This window comes from Buteo buteo, chromosome Z (assembly GCF_964188355.1).
Source record: "Buteo buteo chromosome Z, bButBut1.hap1.1, whole genome shotgun sequence".
Lineage (NCBI taxonomy): Eukaryota > Metazoa > Chordata > Aves > Accipitriformes > Accipitridae > Buteo > Buteo buteo.
Window position 1 is genome coordinate 9,636,077 of NC_134204.1, and position 21,903 is coordinate 9,657,979.

At 37.0% G+C, this 21,903-nt stretch overlaps 1 protein-coding gene across 1 annotated transcript in view; it reads right to left on the reverse strand.

Moving 5' to 3' along the window:
- KIAA1328 (KIAA1328 ortholog) overlaps window positions 1-21,903 on the reverse strand; it is a 189,841-nt gene that overhangs the window by 157,352 nt on the left and 10,586 nt on the right. The window contains 2 exon segments of the mRNA XM_075020054.1: window positions 11,970-12,085; window positions 20,598-20,692. Of these exon segments, the coding sequence (XP_074876155.1) occupies window positions 11,970-12,085; window positions 20,598-20,692 (211 nt within the window).

The window sequence follows — 21,903 nt, forward strand, 5'->3', positions numbered from 1 at the left end:
AGTCAAATGACAAACCTTCACAATGGCATTTTCAGATTTCCAAACAGTAACACTAAGTAGTTCAGACGGTAAATATGTGGTTTCATTTATCAAAATGTGCCAATCTACCAGAAATGAAATTGTACAGAGATAATAAAAGCCTGGCTGACTGCAAACTGCTGAAAAAAGAGACCCATTGGTAGATCAATTGTATTTGAACCTTGCTGAACGTAGCTGAGTGCAGAAGCAATAGTCTTGGCCTGGCAATTAAGTTTAAACATAATCATCATCTGGCAGGCTTAAAAATCATAGTTTAGGATGCTGTCACAGCATGCCAACTATTCCCTCACTGTACCTGCACTGGCACCAGGCAGGATGCAGTCACAACGCCACTTTTTGATTTCCTGGTTCCTTAAGCCAGGAGGGTTTGAGAAAGTTTTGATAGCCACCACTATTGTTTTATTCTATTTTATTCTAGATACTTGGGATATACATCCTCCAGCTGGATCATTTTTAAATCACTTCAGTACTTAAACTGTCACACTTGATGCGTAATCTGACACCACAGAGTCATAGTTTGAGTATTTCAGTTCTATTACTTTTAATTCTGTACCAGTTAATCATATTTTATTTAAAGGTAAAATGTTAGTCTTCTGATGTCAAAAATCATCATACTTTACCTTTTTATGGCTGCATATTAAAATAAGGATACTTGCCAATTACCTAGCACCTTCTTTTCAGGATTCAAATGAGAAGTTGACAAGAGGTCTGATCAGAATACCTCTAGTACAACAGTCTGCTCTGCATGCCAGAGGTACTCTCTTAAATTTCCCAGTACTTCACAGCTGAAATTAGCACATCTTACCAATTGCTACCGCACTTTGGTGTCTCCTATTTTACTCCTGCATAAAAGGTTTACCAAAACACACCTTGCTCCAAACTGTTTCCTATAAAGTGGTTGCATGTACTATTGCAAGCTCAAAACTGTAACAGAAATACTTCAAAAAGCCAATGGTTCTGAGATAATAAAAGCAAATTTTTTGTTGTTGTTTTAATATTTCTTCTTCTTGTGACTTAAAATATAGCTGTATACACATGACCAGAATGAGGTCTTAGACTGCAAGCATTTCCCAGCAGAGATTTTTGTCTCTATACTTGTCTGCAAAGCAACCAGCAAATTGTTAATCATCTATAAAGACACCATAAACCCAGAACCCATCAGAGTATATCTCCAGTTTGCTCACATGGCCCTTTATGCATAAAATATGCCTTTTCATTTCAGTCCAAGTACCCTTTTCCATTTAAGTGCCCCCTTCAAACCTTCTTCTATGACATGCCCAAGAAGAAAGGCATTTTTTAACATTTATGTATAAAACACAAAGAAAATGACAAATGCGTGTTACACACTTCTCTCAGTCTTTTGCTTGACCCTAACATTTTTGGTTTTATTTAACATTTTCAGAGATACACAATGTTTGTATTCCTCAAGGCTGAGGATGTCCATGAAATGCCATAACTAAGCAACGTGCTAACTTTTCATGTCACACAAAGGTCAGCAAGCAGTACCCTAAATTTTTAAATAGGTAAGTAGGAGAGAAGACAGCAGAGTTGCCCAATGCCACATACAGTAAGCCAGTAAAAGCAGAGAACTGAGCTGGAGATTCACTGGGTTTCCATGTTCATTCACATTGGTCAAGTCTGGCTTGTAAGCAACATACTATGTATCTCAATATTTATGTTTTCCTGCAACCACAACCATATGCTGCATGTTGCACACTTCTGCTCTACCTTTGTCACTCTACTTACAACTGTAGGCAAGTCATCCTAAGATAAAGTTCATACAGAACAAGATGCAACATTTTCTTCCATTTAAAAATGAAATTAATAGCAGTGTGGTTTTGGTGGTGCTGCTGATTTTATTTATTTATATTACATCATTTCCACATTCAGAACTGCAATTACTGGCACTATCTCTTAGGTTTTTGATGCTCTGCTTCCACTGTTAACTTCAGTACAAGTATCTAAGCTCTTAGATACATACAAAAAAAATCAAAGCAACACTGATCATACAACCACCACCATCCCCACTTAGTTAGCAAGGGCTCATATACCTCTGCCTGTCTGCAAAATTGCAAAACAAAAAAAAACTATTTTAAATGTAAAACTAAAATCCTGACAATGTACAATTCCAAATTCACTTCTGCTGACAAGCACCGAGTCTAGCAGCTGAAACTGCTCCCTTCCTGAATCTTCTCTTAGCAATGGTCTGCTGCCAGGAAAGCCAGTCCATGGACCACTGCATAGATAGGCAACTTGCTGTATAAGGCTCCATGCTTCACACGAGACAATGTCAAGGTTACAATCTTTATTTTAACACATCATTACCTTGAACTTTAGAAGACTCTTACTTCTTCATGCAGAGGATAGTCTCCCACCCTTCCTAAAGAAGGTATCTGTTACAACATTTAGAAGTGACTAGTAGGGGTGAAAGCTAAGTTTCATTTCTTACAGGTTCTTTAGAATGAAACAAACTATATCTAAAAAGTGCAGATATGCTTTTTTATTTCTTTTGCAGTTCAAGGGAGGGGGGAGGGAAAAGCATCTCTGATTTGTATATTAAAGCACAAGCATCTGTCCTACTGATGATATTCTAGGGAAGCACATTAGCATAAAATTTAACGATGTCAAATAAGTGGATGTGAAATAGGGACTGCGTAAAGACACTATTTCCAAGCCTGACAGAAACATCACTGTTTAGAAATGCAAATGAAACCATTATGTTCAATAATTATATGAAAATATGAACAGTTCAGCATGTTTTCCAGCCCTGATGGCGGTTAATGGGATGTACGCTTATGTAAATAACTACTATTAAAGCTAATGCTGAAAAAAACTAATAAATTCATACTAAAGCAACTGATTTAGTATGCTTTTAAACCCCAGCAGTGCTCACTTATTAGAAAGGAGTGCATTCTTATGTTTAGAACTCATTACTGTTACAAGTCACTGCAACTCCATCAATTACCATGCATTAATGAAAATGGGACACATACAAAAAAAAATTATTGCCTCTCAGCAGTTTTCTTTAAAGACAAAATATAGGGGTATTACCATCATGGGGCCTTGAGGGGAACTTATCAGCAACATAATCTTTATTACTACAACTGTACTCCCTGTGCTATAACCCTGGGGTATTTTTTGTCCCAAGAAGGGGCTAACCTTTTAGTAACATTCTTAACATATATGTAATGAAAGTGACCATACTGCCATCAGTAAATACATACCATTTTCACAATTAAAAATACATTTAAATAAACATATACACACTAGTATGTGAACTGAAGAACGTCGATGTGAAATGAAAAACTACAATTCCTGAAACTAGAGCAAGAAGGTGTAATGCAAATAGAATTAAGGATAAAAGGTACAGATGAAAGTCTTCTATGAAGTTCTTGTACCAGGATAAATTCCATCCAGATTTACACTTACACTTTAAATGACCTCCTAGAGAGCCACGGAATTAAGACTTCAAGGATGCTTTTCATTTCTCTTTGCATGTTTTCTCCAATTCCTCAGCATTACTCCAAAAATTCTTAGCCCTGGTTAAACATCACAACTGATAGAGGAAACAAAACCAACACAGTGCTGTTATAACAATGAATCCCTACAGAAATTAAAAGCTGAGTTTTATTGAATGTCTGTAACTCCACAACTAGCCCACTTTCATTTTCTAAGCAATCTCTGAAAATGAGATATTAATGTAACATCCACTAGATGTAGATCCTAAGAAGTTTACCAGGGCTGAAGATGCTTTTATATTAGTTTGCATTGACTGGCAGTTTAAAATTAAGGATGAGTTTGCACAACCTTACAAGAAACTACGGACAAAGCACTGATGCCAAATGGACAAGATTTACATAGGACAGTTATCTGTCCAGTATCAGGTACTATAAAACTTCAGTCCAAGACGGCATTCTGCTACTAAGTCACAGCATAGACTCATAACTCATCTGACTACAATATCATCATCAGTAAGAACTATGAAACCCTACTCCTAGAAAGGAGGAAAGAAATACTTTAAGTTTTCACCATGCATTAAGAGTGACAAAGTTCATATAGGCCAATGTCCAGTATAAGAGCCAAGTTATATTAATGCTATGGTTAAGTGCAATGTACTCTCCACAGTATAAGGCAAAACTAAAGGCTACCCCAGCCTGAAAAATCTACTATCTAAAAGCAGATAGCAAAACTAGCTTTTCAGTGGGCCAGCAGCTGACAGCATACAACAGCCAACACACCCGTGATGACAGTCACTGTGACAAACATTTGATGAGTGGGAAGTGGAAGAAAAAACACAAAACTGTCTCATTCCTTTCACTAAACTGCTGTTGAAAGAGAGGTATGAAGTGTTTTGCTATCCAGACCCATTAAAACTACTTCATGAGCAAAGACCACTCTAAGGTTAAAAACAGTAAGACAAATTTGCTACTGATTAATAATAAAGCCATTCATTTTATTCTTCAAATCTAAAGTAATTACAAGCCAGAGCATGGCAAATGGATTTAGCAGAAGCCATTACGTCAGAAGAATCCTTTAAAGAAGAACAGTAATTTAAAAGACTAAACTGAATAATGAACTCTCCTGAACAACAATTATTATGAGATTGATTTATTGAAAGTGTATTTAATCATGCAAGAAATGTTTAAACTTTCCAAAATAGTTCAGGAAGACAGAGAAACCAATAGCAGAGTCAGCCCAACGTCCTCATTATAGTTGAGAAGCTGAAGCAGATGGAGAATTCATTTAGTTTGGAAGGATAAAGTACATCAATTTCTCTGAATCCACATTTCTAGTCAATTTGTTACAGTACCAGCTTCAACAATTAATGATCTCATTTTCCCATTTGTGCTTCCTTTTAAGAGATCTCAGTCTTTGTTTCTGAATGAGCCAAATGTCATAAAGGAAAATTTAACTCAAAAAAAAAAAAATCACTTTGAAGGCTCACATGCCTAAAGCCAAATGTTTCAGCAATAGCCACAAAAACAGGGGCCAAATTCAGTCAGATAAGTAGCCTGGTCAGTTTAAGTGCCTGAAAAAAGAAAGATCTGCCTTTCACTTGAGACACAGCCCTTCTCACCAACCTGACTTCTACAGAGAAATACCTTTTACCTGATCTACTTCAGTTTTTTTCATTATGGTGACTGATGTTGATATATGAGATTGCCATGGCTGAAGCTGCATTTCTAATGACACATCTCTCATGTTAAGTTCACACAGGGGCAGCTAATCGTCACATCCAGTTCTGAGATCCACACCAGATAGTTAGTATAGATAATATCATGTCTGTGCTTAAGATACCATTCATCCTCCAGAGCTAGAAGACAGGTTGTCTGCAAAGCCTATACCTACCAGCGGCTATCAACAACCTGGCAGAAGAGAAGTCTAGCTCTTCAGCCAGCAAGACCGCAGCTCAGAAACATCAAGTCTCTAGTACCAACAGGAACAGATCACCACAGTATAAAAATGTCACGAAACAGAGGAGGTGCAAGAACGCTACTAGCCCTCAACACTCACCTCAGTGTGTCTCCAAAATTCTACACCAGAGCTGCTGGGTGGGAAAGTCTTCTTCTCTCCAGTCAGCCACACACAGAACAACGTCTTTCCACGCTTCACAGTATAAATTACAAAGCAACTCTTCTTCTCTCATTCCACAGTTATACTTCTGTATTGACAGTACCACCTCACAGATAATCCTGCACCACTGAGTGTGACGTTTTAGGGCAAAAAGCCTATCTAGCTCATATTCTAGAGAGGATGATGTTGACTGTTTAGATGCTGCCTGTTGATTCTGGATAATTTCATAACATGGACAATATGGCTAGCTTGTGCTCTAAGGCACTAGTTAGGATTAAACATAGAAAACTGAGCTTTAAACAAATCTCCAGTCATTGATCCATTTGAACACTCAACATTACAATACGTTTCACCTTGTTTTAGTTTAAAAGTTCATGAAAAATTCAAAATATCTTATTTACCCAATAGTCCTTGACTGATTCTTCTACCTTTAAGAAGTTCTTAAATACATACATTATTTAGCCAATACTGCTGTTACAGAATAGTGTATAAATATTTAGGGACTTTTTAATAAGTTCAGCTTTTATTCAATAGACCATAATGGCTGCTTAGAAACATTTACTAGTTGGATACCTATAACAGTAAGGGAAACACCTTCAAAGAGTGAAGCAGTTGGGTAAAATGGAAGAAAAGAGCAAAATACTAATTTTTCATTCTCTTCACATTCCTTCAAACAAATTATGATTCACAAAAAGATATACAGTATGCATTCACATATGAAAAACAGGAAGGGGGAAAAGTTTAAAATTTAAGCTGAGGGAGCCAAGTTGAGAAATAAAAGAAAAATGATGATGGTCATTCCAATCCCTCAATTCTTAACTTGTCAGAAACTATACTATCAGGAACCGTATTACAGAAACTATAACAAAAGCAAAAATCACCCTTAGACTTAGCCAAAGTTAAACTCTAAAATTGTTACTGAGTTTTAAATAAATACCCTGACTTTCAAAAGCACGAGGCATGAGTTTCCTGCAAACAGCAAATTTTTCTCTATATAGAAATTTTCTTCTTGCCTTTTATTATTTTGGCGGGGGGCGGGGGGGGGGGGGGGCAGAGGCAACAAGGCAGGATCCAACTTTCATATATACATGCTTAACTATATTGTTAATTTTCATACCCCATTTCTCTGTGACACTCTGTTTTGGCATTGAGAGTTCAGACTAACTGTCCTTTTGCAAATGGCAGCCCTGGGGAGGCACACACTTATCTATTAAGCAGGACGCGAGCACCACACATTCAACAAAGTACATTGCCAAAGGCTTTCTATCCAAGACCTTTTGTTTTGTTTCTTCACCTGTGATGACAACTTGGTGGGTCAGATTAAAAAAGGACAGGAAACAGAAAAAGTGCCTATTTCTCTCCCCATTTTCAGAAAAGCAAATTCAACATTTATAAAGAAAAGCAAGTATGACAGAACAAACAAGTAAATTCTGTACTCTGATACCTGCTTTTCTATCATTTTGTTCTTTGGCATTAAGCAAGTAAGCAACTATTTTTCTTCTGAAAAATAATACTAATTCTACATTAATACAGAAAGACGGGAAAAGGAGAAAATATGTAAATAGTACTAATTTATGAGTATATGCAAGAGTAACATAATGAAAAGTACTATGGCAAAACTAAAAGCATTTTATTAAAGACTATAGATAATGCTTACAAGAATCCCATTATTCTTCCAGTAAATTAATATTCTATGTCTCACTAACAATATCAGCAAATGAACTGTTTTAGTTAAATTAATACTCATGTTAACTGCATGCAAAAATCAACTAAGTAGTCCTAAGTTTCAATATTAAGGTCATATGTAAACATAGTGTGTGATCATTTTTAAGACTAGTCAAGTAAATCATATGGGATTTGTTGTACGAACTTGACTGGATCTTCAAATCAACAGATCATGTTCAGTCAGAAAATAATTCCAACAAAAACCTTAAGTAACCCAGGTACTTTGTAAATATAAACCAAAACAGCAGTTTACTAGGGGTGAGGAGTTTAAATTTACAAAAAGAAAAAAAATGTTTGAAATAAACAGAATGTTTTCTTCCCTTTCACCTCCCTATTCTTTGCCTCCAAAATGACAGTTTCAGCATAGTTTAGAATTCAATAACAATTTTTTTTTTTTAAGAAGTTTCAACTTCCCTAATTAATAAATCTTCACAGAAATGTTAAGGCTGGTTTTGCTTCTTCATTTATGCAATACCATCAAATTTAGATGAAAAAATCCTTAATGATGATAACAAGAAAAGCTAAAGACCATAACATAATTTCTTTGGGCTTTGAAATAAAGGTAGTATTTGTTCCTTAATAATCTCATTATTAACATCTTTTTCCTAAGACATCTATCATGACAGTACTGGGGCATCTTACAAAAGATATTTTCCCGTTTCTTAAATTAAATGATATTTGGGACCTAAACTAATAATAGGTGCTTGAAAATATGCCAGAAAAAAAAGGAAAGCCAGAAACTTGTCTCATAACAGCTCCTAGCAGAAGCGGAAGAAGGGGCAGCGCAAGCAGCCTAAGAGCATAACGTGGTGCCCACTGCTTATCCCTTATTCTGAAAATGCAAATGAAACAGCAAAAAGTAAGAACATTGAAGTTGCAAGTCAAACAGTCCAAAAGCAATGCCAGAGTTTAGATTATCTCTAGAAGCACAGTTCAGTCACCCAGTATGTATCCATCATGATCTGGGAACACAGAAGCAAAGACAAATACTAAGAGCAGACACTAAGGAAGACACCGAGGTAAGTTACAAATGGTGAGCCTTCTCACATAAGCTTAGTCCCAAATTCCATTTCAAGGTTTGGAGTGTGCTATAATACACTGAGCAGACACATCCCTGCTTTCATCAGCTGCCTGACCCTAGGCCACCTGCCTCCATCCTGGCTCTTCCTTAACCCTGACTGCTTATCCCAAACACTTTTGAACTCATCAGTCACAGGCTTTACTTCTTTCACATCAGCCACGTCCAGCCCAACCTCTTTTTCCAAGTCTTTCCTTCCAGCCAGGTTCTAGTTCTCACTTCTCCAGTACAGCCTCCACTCTACATTTTCCCCTCTAACTCCTGCTTAATCTTCCCTGTCAGAAGATTAATTTTTTCCACCACTTTCTCATCCTCATAGCTATAAGATGCTTTCATTCTGGAGAGCATCAAAAGAATGGGAGCACTTGTTACTGGATTTTCCAGTTTGGCCCAGTTAGGCAGATTTTAGTAAGAACAGCAAAAGACGTCATCACAGCATGCATACCTTACACCACTAAGCGTCACATCTCCAAAGAACAGCAGCACTAGAACTGTTTAGAAAAAAGGCTACAAAAGCTTGTTATAGACAAAATAAAGGTTTGATCCTCTTTTGGTTTTGGTACTAGTTGAAACACTTCAGATCAAGTTTCTTTTGAAAGCAGCCAGTTTCAAGCAGGAACGCCCTGTGAAAAACTAAGCCAAAATACCTACTTTTGACCAAATTATGAGATAATATGACAGGTCTAATGATACTGCTTTAGGGAAAAAGTAAACCAGACAACTACTTGAAATCCCTAGTTTTTCCATAATTCTGTGATAATAAGTATTTGGCAACCCTGACAATAGGCTGGCCTATTTATGATTCACAGTGTGTTCATCAGGGTTGTCCTGCATTAACTGTACACCCTAGTAAGGGCTACTCAAATTTCAAAATTTCAACTGCAATGGAAGGATAGATTTGACATTTAAGTCTGCATGAAATTTTAGTTGTTCCCTGCCCAGACAGCACTGACCAATTCCAAAGCAACCATAAGTTTAGGCTGCAGACAGATATTGTTTTTTCAATACTGGTAAATTACTCAAAGTTTTGCAGTGAGATCACCGCATAACACCTACTCCCCTACTCCCCAAAGCTTCTGTCATAGTTCATAAGCAATGAATACAAATGGATAGCTTCTCAAAAAAAAATAAAAATCAACCACTACAAAATGAGGAAAGTCTGCCTTTAAAGTAGAGATTTCAAGCACACAAAGCATATCTTTGCTGCAAGAGTCTTAATAAGAAAAAAACTACAAAACACGTTGCTGAAAAAAAAAAAGTCCCTCATACTCCCCATGCTATTCCAATTAAACCTTGACCAAGTTGAAATTACACTTCACTGGATAGCTGCAGTTACTTCAGAAGCACCGATTTATTATCGTAGGGTAATTTTAAATACTGAACTAGATAAAGTAATTCTGTAGAGAATAAATTAGCTTGGGGGGGGGGGGCAGGGGAAGTAAGTAAAATTGATTTTACCAGACTTGAAGGGTTTTTCTTATGGTATTATATTCTTGATATCTTATTTACAAGTGAACCCTGTGCATTTCAGAACTTGAAGAATTTCATGTTGCTGTACTTGAAAATAAACAGAATCTGTATTCAACTTGGCAAGTCTTTTCTACCATTTCTTGTCTCTGCAACAAGCTTTAAGATAAAAAATTAACTGATCAGAGGTACACTGAGGATCTTGAATCATTCATGTATGATAGACAAGTATTGCAGTAGTTAAAATTATATAGTTTTAAATTATAACCTTGTTTTCTATTTCTCGGTTTTAAAGAGTTTTATGAAGTGTAAAATTGCATGCATTAACCTTCTGCCATGTCTACCAGACTTCTGAAAAAGTACGCACGCCTGTGCAATCTATTTCTAGTAAAGGAAAAAACAAAAAACACCAAAAAAAAAAAACCCCAAAACACACCACAAAAAAAAACACCACAAAAAAAAACCAAGCAAGCATGCCTACTTCCCAGTAGCCAAATAAACCTCAGATGAATTAGTGAAAGCTTTATGTGCATAAATTAAAAAAAATATTAATCAGGAACATACATCCTACCCACATTCATAAGCTGACTGAATACACAAGATGTAATATACAACAAAATACCGACTTCAGTGAAATTAATGTAAAAGAGTTGTAGTCACATCTAATGGCTCTTAAATACATCAGCTTTAATATTTTCCAGGAACTGTTCCATGCCTGGCTAAGCTTGTTGATATGTATATTATTTAGTACAAACAGATCAAATTCTTTCTATCAATATAAGTGCTGCTGTGCTACAAGGGATCTTCCGAGTCATGAAGGGCAATCCCCTGCTGACAGAAACAACATATCAGTGAATTCCTTTCATAAGCCAACCAAGCTCTGTCATAAAAAAAGGCTGGTTTTTTTGTTAAGCCTTCCAGTGCTAAACTGTGAAATACGATTGCTCGAATTTTCAAGAACCCTCCTCTAACTTCATGTTTAAGTTTGTGGACCATTTATCTCTGTTTATTTCTGTTTCAACAGTGGCCTATAGATTGATGAGCCCCTTTATGTCTCAGTACTGCCTCTCCCCCTATTCAACTTAGCACTATCTCGACCTACTTCTGTTTGGCCAGTTACTATTCATAAGCATACGCACACAAACTTTAGTGTCTTATCAGATAATAGGTTCTCCAAGCCCCCCACCATCTTACGTAGCCCTTCTCCACAACTTTTGTCACTAACTCCATTTTTTACTTGAACAAGGTGTGACTGGGGACTGAAAACTGTATTGCACACTAGGTTTCATCAGTGCTTTTTAACATGGCATTAGTATCCTCCCTACTTGAAATACAGCTCCTGATCAATCATATGCTATTTGCTTCTACTGTAGTTGCAGCACTGACTCTTCCATATCCCACTGCAGTCAACTGTTACCCTTCTGAAGAATTAAACAAGAAAGCATCAATATCAAAGGTTTGGAAGAGAAATGAACAAAAGAATTTTGTAAAGGTCTATCACACCACACTGAAGGAAAATTGTAATTCCTCCAACTTCAACTTTGCATGTGATATTCCAGGACTGGGACTAAGCATATGCAGCTTAGCAAATATGGAAGTCACAGCCTGCAAGAGAATCAGCTGACTTTATATAAAAACAAACAAACAAAAGCTACACCAAAAAAAGTCTGAACTGGCTAAATCTCCTAGTACATATATATAGTTTAAATGCCTTCAGCATAAGTTGTCTTTCTCTGGACACAGAGAGTACTGGAATAGCATGCAAGTTTCAGACCTCAATTACAACAACCTAACAGGATTAAGTAAAAAAAATAAATCTATAACCGTATTTTAATGCATAAATTCCTTATTGTCATTTTTAGTTGACAAATACCTATTTCATAGCAAAACAACATCATAGGAGCAGCTGGATGGCAGTTTTAAGCTCAAATGAACCAGCATCACATGCTGACAAGTCATCTCTCTGATTGCTTTTGAATGGCAGCACATGCAGATTTATCCTCTGCCATAAATTAGAACAATTATTTCTCTGTAGTTCACTTTTTATTTCAGACAGTGAGCCCCTGCACATATTTTTAAAGGATATCTTCCCTTTCCTTGATGATAAGTTCATTCTGTTCCTCTAGCTGTCTGATCTTCTTCTCAAATGACTCCTGTTCAGCTTTCAGTCGTTCTTCTGTCACCTCCTTTTCTTCACTTACTCTGAAAAGAATGAGAAATAAAATATATGTCCAAAACCACAGTGCATAACTTCCATCTCCCTGCTTTCCAGGTAAATGGATATCACCCTCTCCACACTTAAACAGGTTAGTTCCTCATGTTTATTCTATTATATTACACTGGAAGATGCATATGAATGTATGCAATATATTATTTTTTCAAAGACACTGGTCTCAGTGGAGTACATGCACATTAATGGGCAGCATGGAACAACAAAGTAAGGACCTGAACCCACAATTAGATTTGTGCAGTTTGATTCCCTGCAGCTATGATGAAGACACACTGGGATCCTTACAAGCCTAGGGCATGTAGACAGACAACTCAAATGGGAAAGCTTAGCTGCTGAGACAGGAAGGAAATTGAAAAACTTTTCTGTTTCTTAATCTATAAACTAATCCTTCTTTCACATTTACTGGTCAAATATAAGTCCAGGAAAGGAATAATTTTTTTTGTTAGTTTTCTCCAAACAAAACAGTTTGTCCTCTTCTAGGGATTTTAAAATATCAAGCCACAGGAATAAATTTTCCTTTCTGTCTGGGCCGTGGCACCCTGTATCTTGTTGCTTAGTGTAAATAATTGGATCAAGATTAAAAGATGACAATGTGAGAAAGGTTTACAATGATCATTTATTCTGCACCTCAAGAGCAGGCTGTAAAAACAATTATTCTGGTAACACGTAGGCAAAAAGACCATTATGCACAGATGATCCTGTAACTATGCTAAAAATATGGCTTAGAAATCATGATTCTATAAAAGCTCTACAAAAATATTAAGTAATGAGCTTAGACTAATAAATATTATTGCTCTGCACTTAGGCAATTTCTGTTGCTGAAAGCTCTTAAAGTTCAGCCTTTTATGATGACGAAACAGCTGCCACAACACAGGTGACAGGAGACCAAAGCAGTACAACTTTCAGAAAACTTCAATTTTCACTTCCTTTAAATGGAATAATCCTGTAGGAAGAGGAAAAGGGGAAAAAATAAATATATATATAGGCATTGGACTAAGCTTTCCACTCATCCCATCAGATCATTAACATTCTTAAGAGAGAACTCCATTCAGGGACTGACCCATCCATTTGACATCATGACATTTCTGTTAAGACAGCACAGATTTGTTTTGATATTCCAGTCGAAAAAACATAAATACCACAATTGGGTCACCCCCCCAGGGTGAACTACAGACAAGCAGTATTCCCCAGCTCTAAGATAAACCCACAGCCCTTCCTACAAGAGCTCAAGCAGACTGCATAAAGTTGGAAATAATTAATAATACTGAAATTCGCACCTTTTCTCTACAAACCTGGAGGGAGAAAAATAACATATATAATCAAATTCTATAAATTAGAGTGGTTTGAAATCTTGGAACAAACTATTAATCGGAAAGTTCCTAAATTACACAAAAAAGACATGGATTTAGCATAAAAACATTCTGCTATTCATACGCTCATGGTCTCACTTACAATCCTCTCCGCAGCTGTGTCCACCAATTCATTCCTAGCCCTTTTGCCTCCACTCAAAGGCTGTCAAAAGGGGTGCGCACACATCAGAAAATAAACAATGAAAAGAGAACCAGCTATGGATCCATCCCGACACCTATGTACTCCTTAGTTAAGCAGGCAACTTTTGAAAACTATCTACCATACATCCTTGCTCCCCAGTGTAGTTACAACTACGGTACATATGCCACAGGCTGCAGACCCAGGCTTTTGCATCTAACCACAACCAGTTTGTTTACCCAGATCTAGAGCAATCGGATAAGTGACTACACCATAAAAGACCTTCCTTCATGTAATCCATATATGACCTTCCTTCACATAATCAGCCAAAGATGCAAGAAAGTTTCCTGTTTCTTTCCTGTTTCTTAGGGTAAAAAAAAAATAATAAAAAATTAGAGAAGAGAGAATAAAAAACATCACCTGGAAAAAGACAATGAAGACAGTAATGACCATGAAGATGAAAGGCAGGAAGGAAACAAGAATAGGGGGAAAAAAAAGATCAGAAGGGAAAGAGAAGACAAGTGTCATCTCCAGGGCACTACATAGGGAAGGAAGCTTGCATACTAACTGCAGGAGTGATGCTGCATTAGAAAAAGGTTTGGGACAACTGAAACACTGGGCCATGCTGGCACCTAAGAATATTAAAATCAAACAACAGTATAAGAAAATAAGATACGATAAAGAACAAAGCACTAGAGAAATTAGACTAAATCTAGCAGGTTTTACCCACCTCTAGATTCTGTGATTTGCTGCTTGTATCAGTCTGCATCACATTCACGTGCTGCATTTGTATTTAACACAGATCACAGCAAGCTGTCATACTCCCAGACATATGAATATATTGTGCCACGTAACTTATGCAGTAAACGACTGAGAACAGTAAGTGATCTTAGAAGAAACGTGGCAGTATGTGTTTATGTATCGCAAAGCAGGAGACAGCCCATAAAGGGCAGGCAAGATACAGAAGACAGTTACTCATAGAAGGTGGCAAAAGGAAGTTAGAGAAAAGGAACACAAGAATGTCATCAGATTATGCTGGATTTATGTCACATCCTATATATAGCTTAGTAAGATTTTTTTTTTATATACTTATTTCTTTGCCTTGTGGCAGTAAAGTACAGATGATTTTTAGCAGAACTAGAAAGGACTTCATTGATGCCATACAGAAACATTACAAGGCTCATAATGCTCTTCAAAAGGATTTTCACCCACTTTTCATCTGCTTGCGGTCAGAAAAGAGCAGTGGAAGAATGAAGGCACTGCAACTACAAAGGGAACTGCTCTGTTGGGCAACATGCTGGTGTCCAGCTCTGTTATTTTTGTTTCCAGGAACAAATAGAGGACTGACAGCTGAAAGCGAAGATGACAAATCAGTAGAACTATTCCTGCTGTTCAGCGCCTGTAACATTTTCTTGCGTGCAATTTACATTCACATATCTTGTGTCACAGGATACACATCACCTTTGTTTGAGATCTGATTTAAATTCAACATTTCAAAGCTTATGTAATTCTAGATGCATCTAAATAAAGATTTTAACTTTATTTTACCTGAGCCTCTGTAGGAAAAGAAAAATTCATAATGCAGATATATTGACAAAAAACCCTCCTAGGACATCAGTCTTAGGGTCAAAATTAATTCCTAACTCACCAGTTCCAATTATTATGTTGTGCTCCCAAGTCCACTGCTGATACTAGTAGTTCTGACTGTTTGATCTTATGAAGGAATTATCAACAAGTTTGCTGATGACACTGACTTGTTCCACGGAGTAAACCAGATTGATGCTCTCCAGGTAGAATTTTTAAAGTATTGCACAGGTCAACAGCACTTCAAGTTTTATTTGTCTAATGAAAACCTGATGTACACAAGAAAGAGCCATGATAATACTCGCATCAAGACTACACTAGGGACAAAACTCAAAATAACTCTTCCTGACTGAAGGCAGTTACAATCCGCACAAAAGAAGAGCTGAAAAAGCAAATTAAAAAGTGTTTTCTATTTTTTTAAAAAAAGTTATTAAAAATTGAGCTTTTACCAAGAGAAATCTGAATGCATTAAGAACTGTGGCTTAGCAAGTTAAGACAGAAGACAAAATAAACAGAAAGCAGAGACACAGACACTGGAAACATCACCCATCAGTCCTATACTTGTTGGGAACATTTCTTTTAGGGAACATTCACCTGATATTAGTCCGCCAACTAGCTAGCAAAAATGAAGACATTTTGGTGACCATTCTCAAAACCCACAAGTTTTGCATTCCAAGCAAAGAATGGCATCTGGAGCAGGCAGGACCACACAGGGAGTTAAAATAGAGCAAGGACCAAGATAAGGGCATCATGCAGACCTCAGGAATGAAATAGGGTATTGCAAGCGAAAGATGCGCTCCAAAGAGGTGAAACAAGAAATTTTCATGCCAGAATTGATCGCAACATGCCTCTGGCAGAACTAAGTAACAAAGTGACTTTTAATACCAGCGCTGCAGGGAGAGAGAATGGCAGCTTTTTTTGTCTAAGGACACTGTTCACAAATCTGACCTATTTCACTCAAGTATCCTGGGCTGTTTGTAAAAATTAAAGAAAAATAACAGAAAACCCCAATGATCCCAAAACATAACTGAAATTGCTGCACAATGGATAAATTTTATGACATGCAACTTGCAAAATACAAAACTAGATCTCACAGCATGAATTTATAGCTACAAATGACTTTTTAAGCACAAAAGGTAAGTGTGATTGGTGATACAATAATCCTAGGCATGCTTTACCTATCAACAAGAAGTAATTTCCAGACAAGCTTAGGGATATCTCATCTGCAGTCTCACTGACTGACCAATTAAGACAACTGCAGCACAAAATTGCTCCTAAAGTAGCACACACAAAAAAGAAGATCTTGACATTGAAGTTAAAACCAGGTAACAATTTGGTTAAATATGAGGTAGTGTAACCCAGGAGAGAAGGCAACCCAAGAGGCCAAACACTGCAGATTTGTAATATGGGCTTCCACAGGCAAGTTGTCCTTCAAAGATACTAAGCGCTGGAATAAAAACACTTAAACAGCAAATACATGCTACAATAGATTTACTGTCCTCCTTTGTAATGGTTTCCAGTTCTGTAACCAAATTAAGCTTCTGGTTTGATTCCCATTTTCACCTTTCGTTGGAAAATTTCAATTTTAGTTGGTCAATTTCATCCTCACATCAGGATAAAAAGTCCACATAAAGCAATGCCAGTAGAAAAGACTAGCATCCCAGGCTGCTACAAAGGGTTTAGGAATCCAAAGTTTTGGGAAGGAGGAAGCATTTTCTCACTAAGGGACAAAGGGCTGTCTGACGGCTGTTTCACTAGCTGCTGGGTACAAGTCATTCTGGGCATGCCAGTGATCTTTGCCAGAAAGACACTAATCTGATAGCAAAAACCATCTTGTATCTCATTTGAAAAGGGCAATCACTCCCTCCCTTGGGTGGATAAGGGCATTATGATACCTTTCTACGTAAATTGCTTTCAAAGATTTGTTTGCAAAGACAACAGAGAGACAGCCTTCTCCATGTTTATCTTATCTGAAGAAAAAAAGAATACAAAGTAGTTGGATACCAATTCTCACCCCTAAAAACAAAAATTAAACTATCATGAACCATTCTATGTCACTTAGTCAATGCCTCTTTTCATTCAAAAGCAAATTGCATATGTGAGCTATACAGGCATATGTGAACTGTGCAGACAGGGAAGAAGTATTTATGATGTACATGTCATAGTAGGAGCCAAAAAGTCACAGTAATATGGCTATGTATCATTAAAGAGTCAGGCGGGACCTTGGAAGCACACACACACTCACTCTCTCTGCAAAGGAAGTTATGACCCTCTCCATTCAGCCAAATGCCAAGACTGAGAGAGCTCTCAAAATCTGCGTATCGCAAAATATTTCACTCCAGAATACTTTGTAACCATTCTCAGTATGGTGTCTAGCAATTCCTTAATGCTCAACAGTCAACTGTGACTAGGTCCCACAGGACATTGTGCTGCTCCTTCATGGAAGAAACTAATGTGTCCTGACATTGGCGCAGAGTACGAGGCAGGAATCTTCTAGTGTCTTCACCATGTCGCTGATCATTTCATTACATAAGCTGATGACTGCTTCAGGAGGAGCCTGCAGATATAAAAGCTCACAGAAAGTCTTTTTTGTGTCTTAAAAGGACTCTGCTTGTAAGGAGAGCTAAAATTTGCTCTTACTGTGCCTGCCACTTTCACCACCACACCTGCAGCACCTTGCTGAAAACACAAAGGTACCATGATGGTTGTTCTTGAAAATAATGGCTGATCACATCTGAGAATTTCCCATTTACTCACAAAGCACTTTGGCATTCATGGGCATGACTTACCCAGAAATTCCCTGACAAAAACAATTTGAAAAGAATCTGCTGACAAAATTTTTTAAAAGTTCAAATTTACAATACTTGAGTCTTAAAATCTGGATGCAGTTTGCCTCTCTCTTCTCACCTTAAGAGGGAAGATAGACTGGATGTGTTCAAAGAAGGTAAAACAATGGTTAGATTTATAGGCGGCAGCACAGAGCAAATACTAAGATTATTTAGCTTAGAAAGGAAGATTAGAAAAGGTGCAGCTGAGTCCTTTCTTTTGACCCTGTCTCAAAATTCAATTTCATAAAGTCCCTAACAGCTAATGTGATGTCAGCCACTGGAATCCCCAGCATCAGAGCATTACAGCCCAGTAACTGATTTTTTTCAAAGGAAAGGATAATAATATAGCCAGCATTAAAATTTACTCACACCAAGGCAAAGTCTGACACTGCAGCATATTAGCTAATGCATAGGCACACACCTTCCCAGTGTTCAAAAGTGCATTAGGAATAAGAGTTGGAGGAAGAGAACAAAAAATAGGAAGAGAAAGAAAAGTACATTAGCTCTCCTTCAGCAGTCACACAAGTCAGGGGAAAGACCAATATCCTGAATTGGTCAAGCAAGACTCGGTTGAAATTCAAGCCCCAGGAGTTAATCATATTTTGCTACTGGTTTCCATGCAGACAGAATTTTACCACTTTACAACCGCCTTCATGCAGATGATTATTGACCAATCTATTTCTGTCCACCATCCTGCAATAAAAATGCAGGAATTAATCCCAACTGCCATCATTTTCTTCCATAAATAGTAGCAAAATAAGGAACAGTGAAGTATAGCTCTGGTCAAGTGAGATCTTTACTATTCCAAGTATTTACTGCAGGACAGTCTTCCTGGAAAACTTTCAGCATTCTGCTGGTTCTTTGCCTTCTCTGAAATAGCAAAGAATTTTCTACTGCATGTAAAAACCCTCCAGCATTGCACAACTAGGGATGAAAATTATGGAGAGTTTTAAAAAAGTGACGAGGTGAGCGGAATTAAAGTTCAACTTCCCTATTACTCTACAAAGGACTTTTAATTACATCCAATAAAAATATGATTAGGTTTAAAAATAAAAGAGAACTAAATATAAAATAATAGTGTTCCACTAATTTTACTTTTCAAAATTAATGTTGCTGCACCTTCTATTTTTCTTCAAAGAAATGTCAGGCAGAAATATCAAACTGTCCTCAGGGAAAAATCACAGCATCTGAGATTTAAGAAGAATCCCATGCTCAAATGAGTTAGTGTACTACTATTCACTAGGGAGCAGTGTATTATGAGGAACAATGTAATAAAAGGCTTTTTTTAATATTAGAATATACCTCTATATATCAACAGTGGCAACAGTGTCCGAATAGCTCCAACATCTGACAATTTGTAACCACGCTTCCCAGCAATCTAGTCTTTATGACAGCCTTAACTAGACATTTTCTAACACATGAGGTAGGATAAAATAGAGTTGCAAGCATGAAGAACTTCAGAAATTACTAAAATACTGTATAGCAAGAAACCCTATATTGGTACAAATTATTAGCAGGCAAAATGGTTCACTGGCTGAGGATAATCAGAGAGAAAATATTCCTAGCTGCACCAGAGATATTGCATGACCTTGAGCAAGTAACTTAATTTCTCTGCCCAAATTTTTGTATATAAAAAGGACGGTAATGCTTGCCAATTATTGCACAGACATATGAAATCTACAGCAAAAATCATTTCATTAATACCTGAGAACCTGCATGTTGTTCTAGAAAAACTTTGCCTTTATAAATTCTTAGTATGGACGCTAACTTTTAGCCCAAAGGACCTGAGAGCATCTCACAAGACCTTCCCCTCTGATGCTGTGCGAAAGCCTGCCAAAGTCCCATGTGCTCCTTCTCAATTTTACAGCCACTATGTAAGAAGCAGACTTCCAGAGATTCTGAAGCGTTAGGGACACAGAGAGGGGAGAAAAATCTCCTCACTCAAATTCAATTTATTTTTCACATCCTTTCTCAATGCAGGTAGCATTGGAATGAAACAGAAAAAACTTTTTGCTAAAGCCAAGAAACTTGCATTATTTCTGCCTCTCCTTTCAAAGAACAGGGAGAACTTGAAGAAATTAATCAAAGCAAGAGATTTGGCTAGATAAGTTAAAATTACACTGGACTCTTTATTGCTCTACATGTGCAAACACAGGCAAATACCAATTAACGTGTTTCAGCCACAAGATCACCAATCCACCTTTAACACAGCATTCCATATAAAAGCTTACCCCTGACAAAGGTTCATATCAACAAAGTTTGTAATTTCCAAAAGCCAACATGTGTTTATTTAAAGCACATGATACAAGCAGCATACAAAACCATAGCCCTGTGACAAGGTTTATATGGATGAACTACTGCATGTCACAAAACTTTGGCACTTGTTTTCAATACGTTTAGGGGATTTGGGGTCAGGAAGCAATGAAAAACCGATCAGGCTGCTTCATTGTTCATACTTCTTCAGTAAGAAAAATTACCTTATGCAAATATTCAGTTCCATAATGCAGTTCTACACCGCTTGATGCTAATTAGAGGAATGACTTTCCTTAAACATAATGCATTTTCAGGTGATGCTTATTCTTACCTGGCAAGTTCTTTAATTAAGTTTGCAATGCGTCTCTTGTCCTCAGGACACAAATCCTTTAAAGAAGCACTCTTCATTCCTCCTTCATTAGTGACCTGAAAATTTAAAGTAACATTTTAGAAAGTAGTCTTTAAAGGAGAACAAATATTTCATAAGATATTAAAAGCATTTCAAGACCTAATAATTAGAAGTTGAAAGTAGGCAAATTCTAACTGGAAAATGGGGAAAAAAAAATAAATGTATTTTTTACAATGTAAATACAGTTCAGTGAAACAAATTACCAAATTGTGGAGAACTCTTAAAAGAGACTTGTAATTCAAATGCAAGCTGCTAGCTTCAATACTAAACATGTCGAGTAAAGTTTTAAGACATACACTATTCACTGATTTATACTAGATAAAGGGCAGTAGGTTCTCATGACTTAGAAATCTAGTGCAACAATATCCAAATCCAAGTACAAACTTTATTATATTAGGATCCTAAAACAAAGAGTAAGAAAAAAACCGCTCCGCCTTTGCATTTATGACCAAAGCATAAAAAACAGCAAAAAAGTTATGCGATATATTATTAGTAGGTGGTAAATACTTCTTTCAAAGGATTTTTCAATACATAGAAAAGTATACACCCTTGCACACGTCACTATCGTTTGTTTTTAATCTGTTATTTGCTACCTTCATACTTACTACTCCTTCTCAAAACAGACCTTTAACATACTCCACTACTTCAGTTCCTTTAATGCATTCCTTTATCACACTGAGCAAACTGCAGTATAGAAATCCACCAGAGGGCATATTGCTGTTCGGGTTTGCAACAGTCCTTTGTATTACTGAGGTTACTGGCATTACCTATTTTGGGTGTTTCCAAGCACAAAACAGCTCTAAGTTCTAAATTGGTTTTATTTATCAAAAATTCCTGTCATCAGTGACTCAGTTCTCCAGTGGTTGCGCTAAGCACAAAATAAGAATCCCAAGATAAAAGCAGCAATAAAAGCTATGCTACTCTGTCCAAGATTTGGCAAGTCTAAATATTTCCACTTAATCTGACTTACTTATTTTCAGTTTAGACTTTTACAAACCTACAAATATTACAAACCTCCCAGAGCGCATACAGGGCTTAACATGAAATACAAGAATGCTACAAGTGCCTTGCAGTTTGGCCAAATTAACAGAATACAGCAAGAACAACCTCTGCACATATAAAGCAAATACTGGGCTTCTCTCCCCTCATTAGCAGTAACAGCAGCAGATCTACACACATCAGAGAGGAAGTGCCCCCTTCCATTCTTAGCTAATTGCTTCTTGAACAG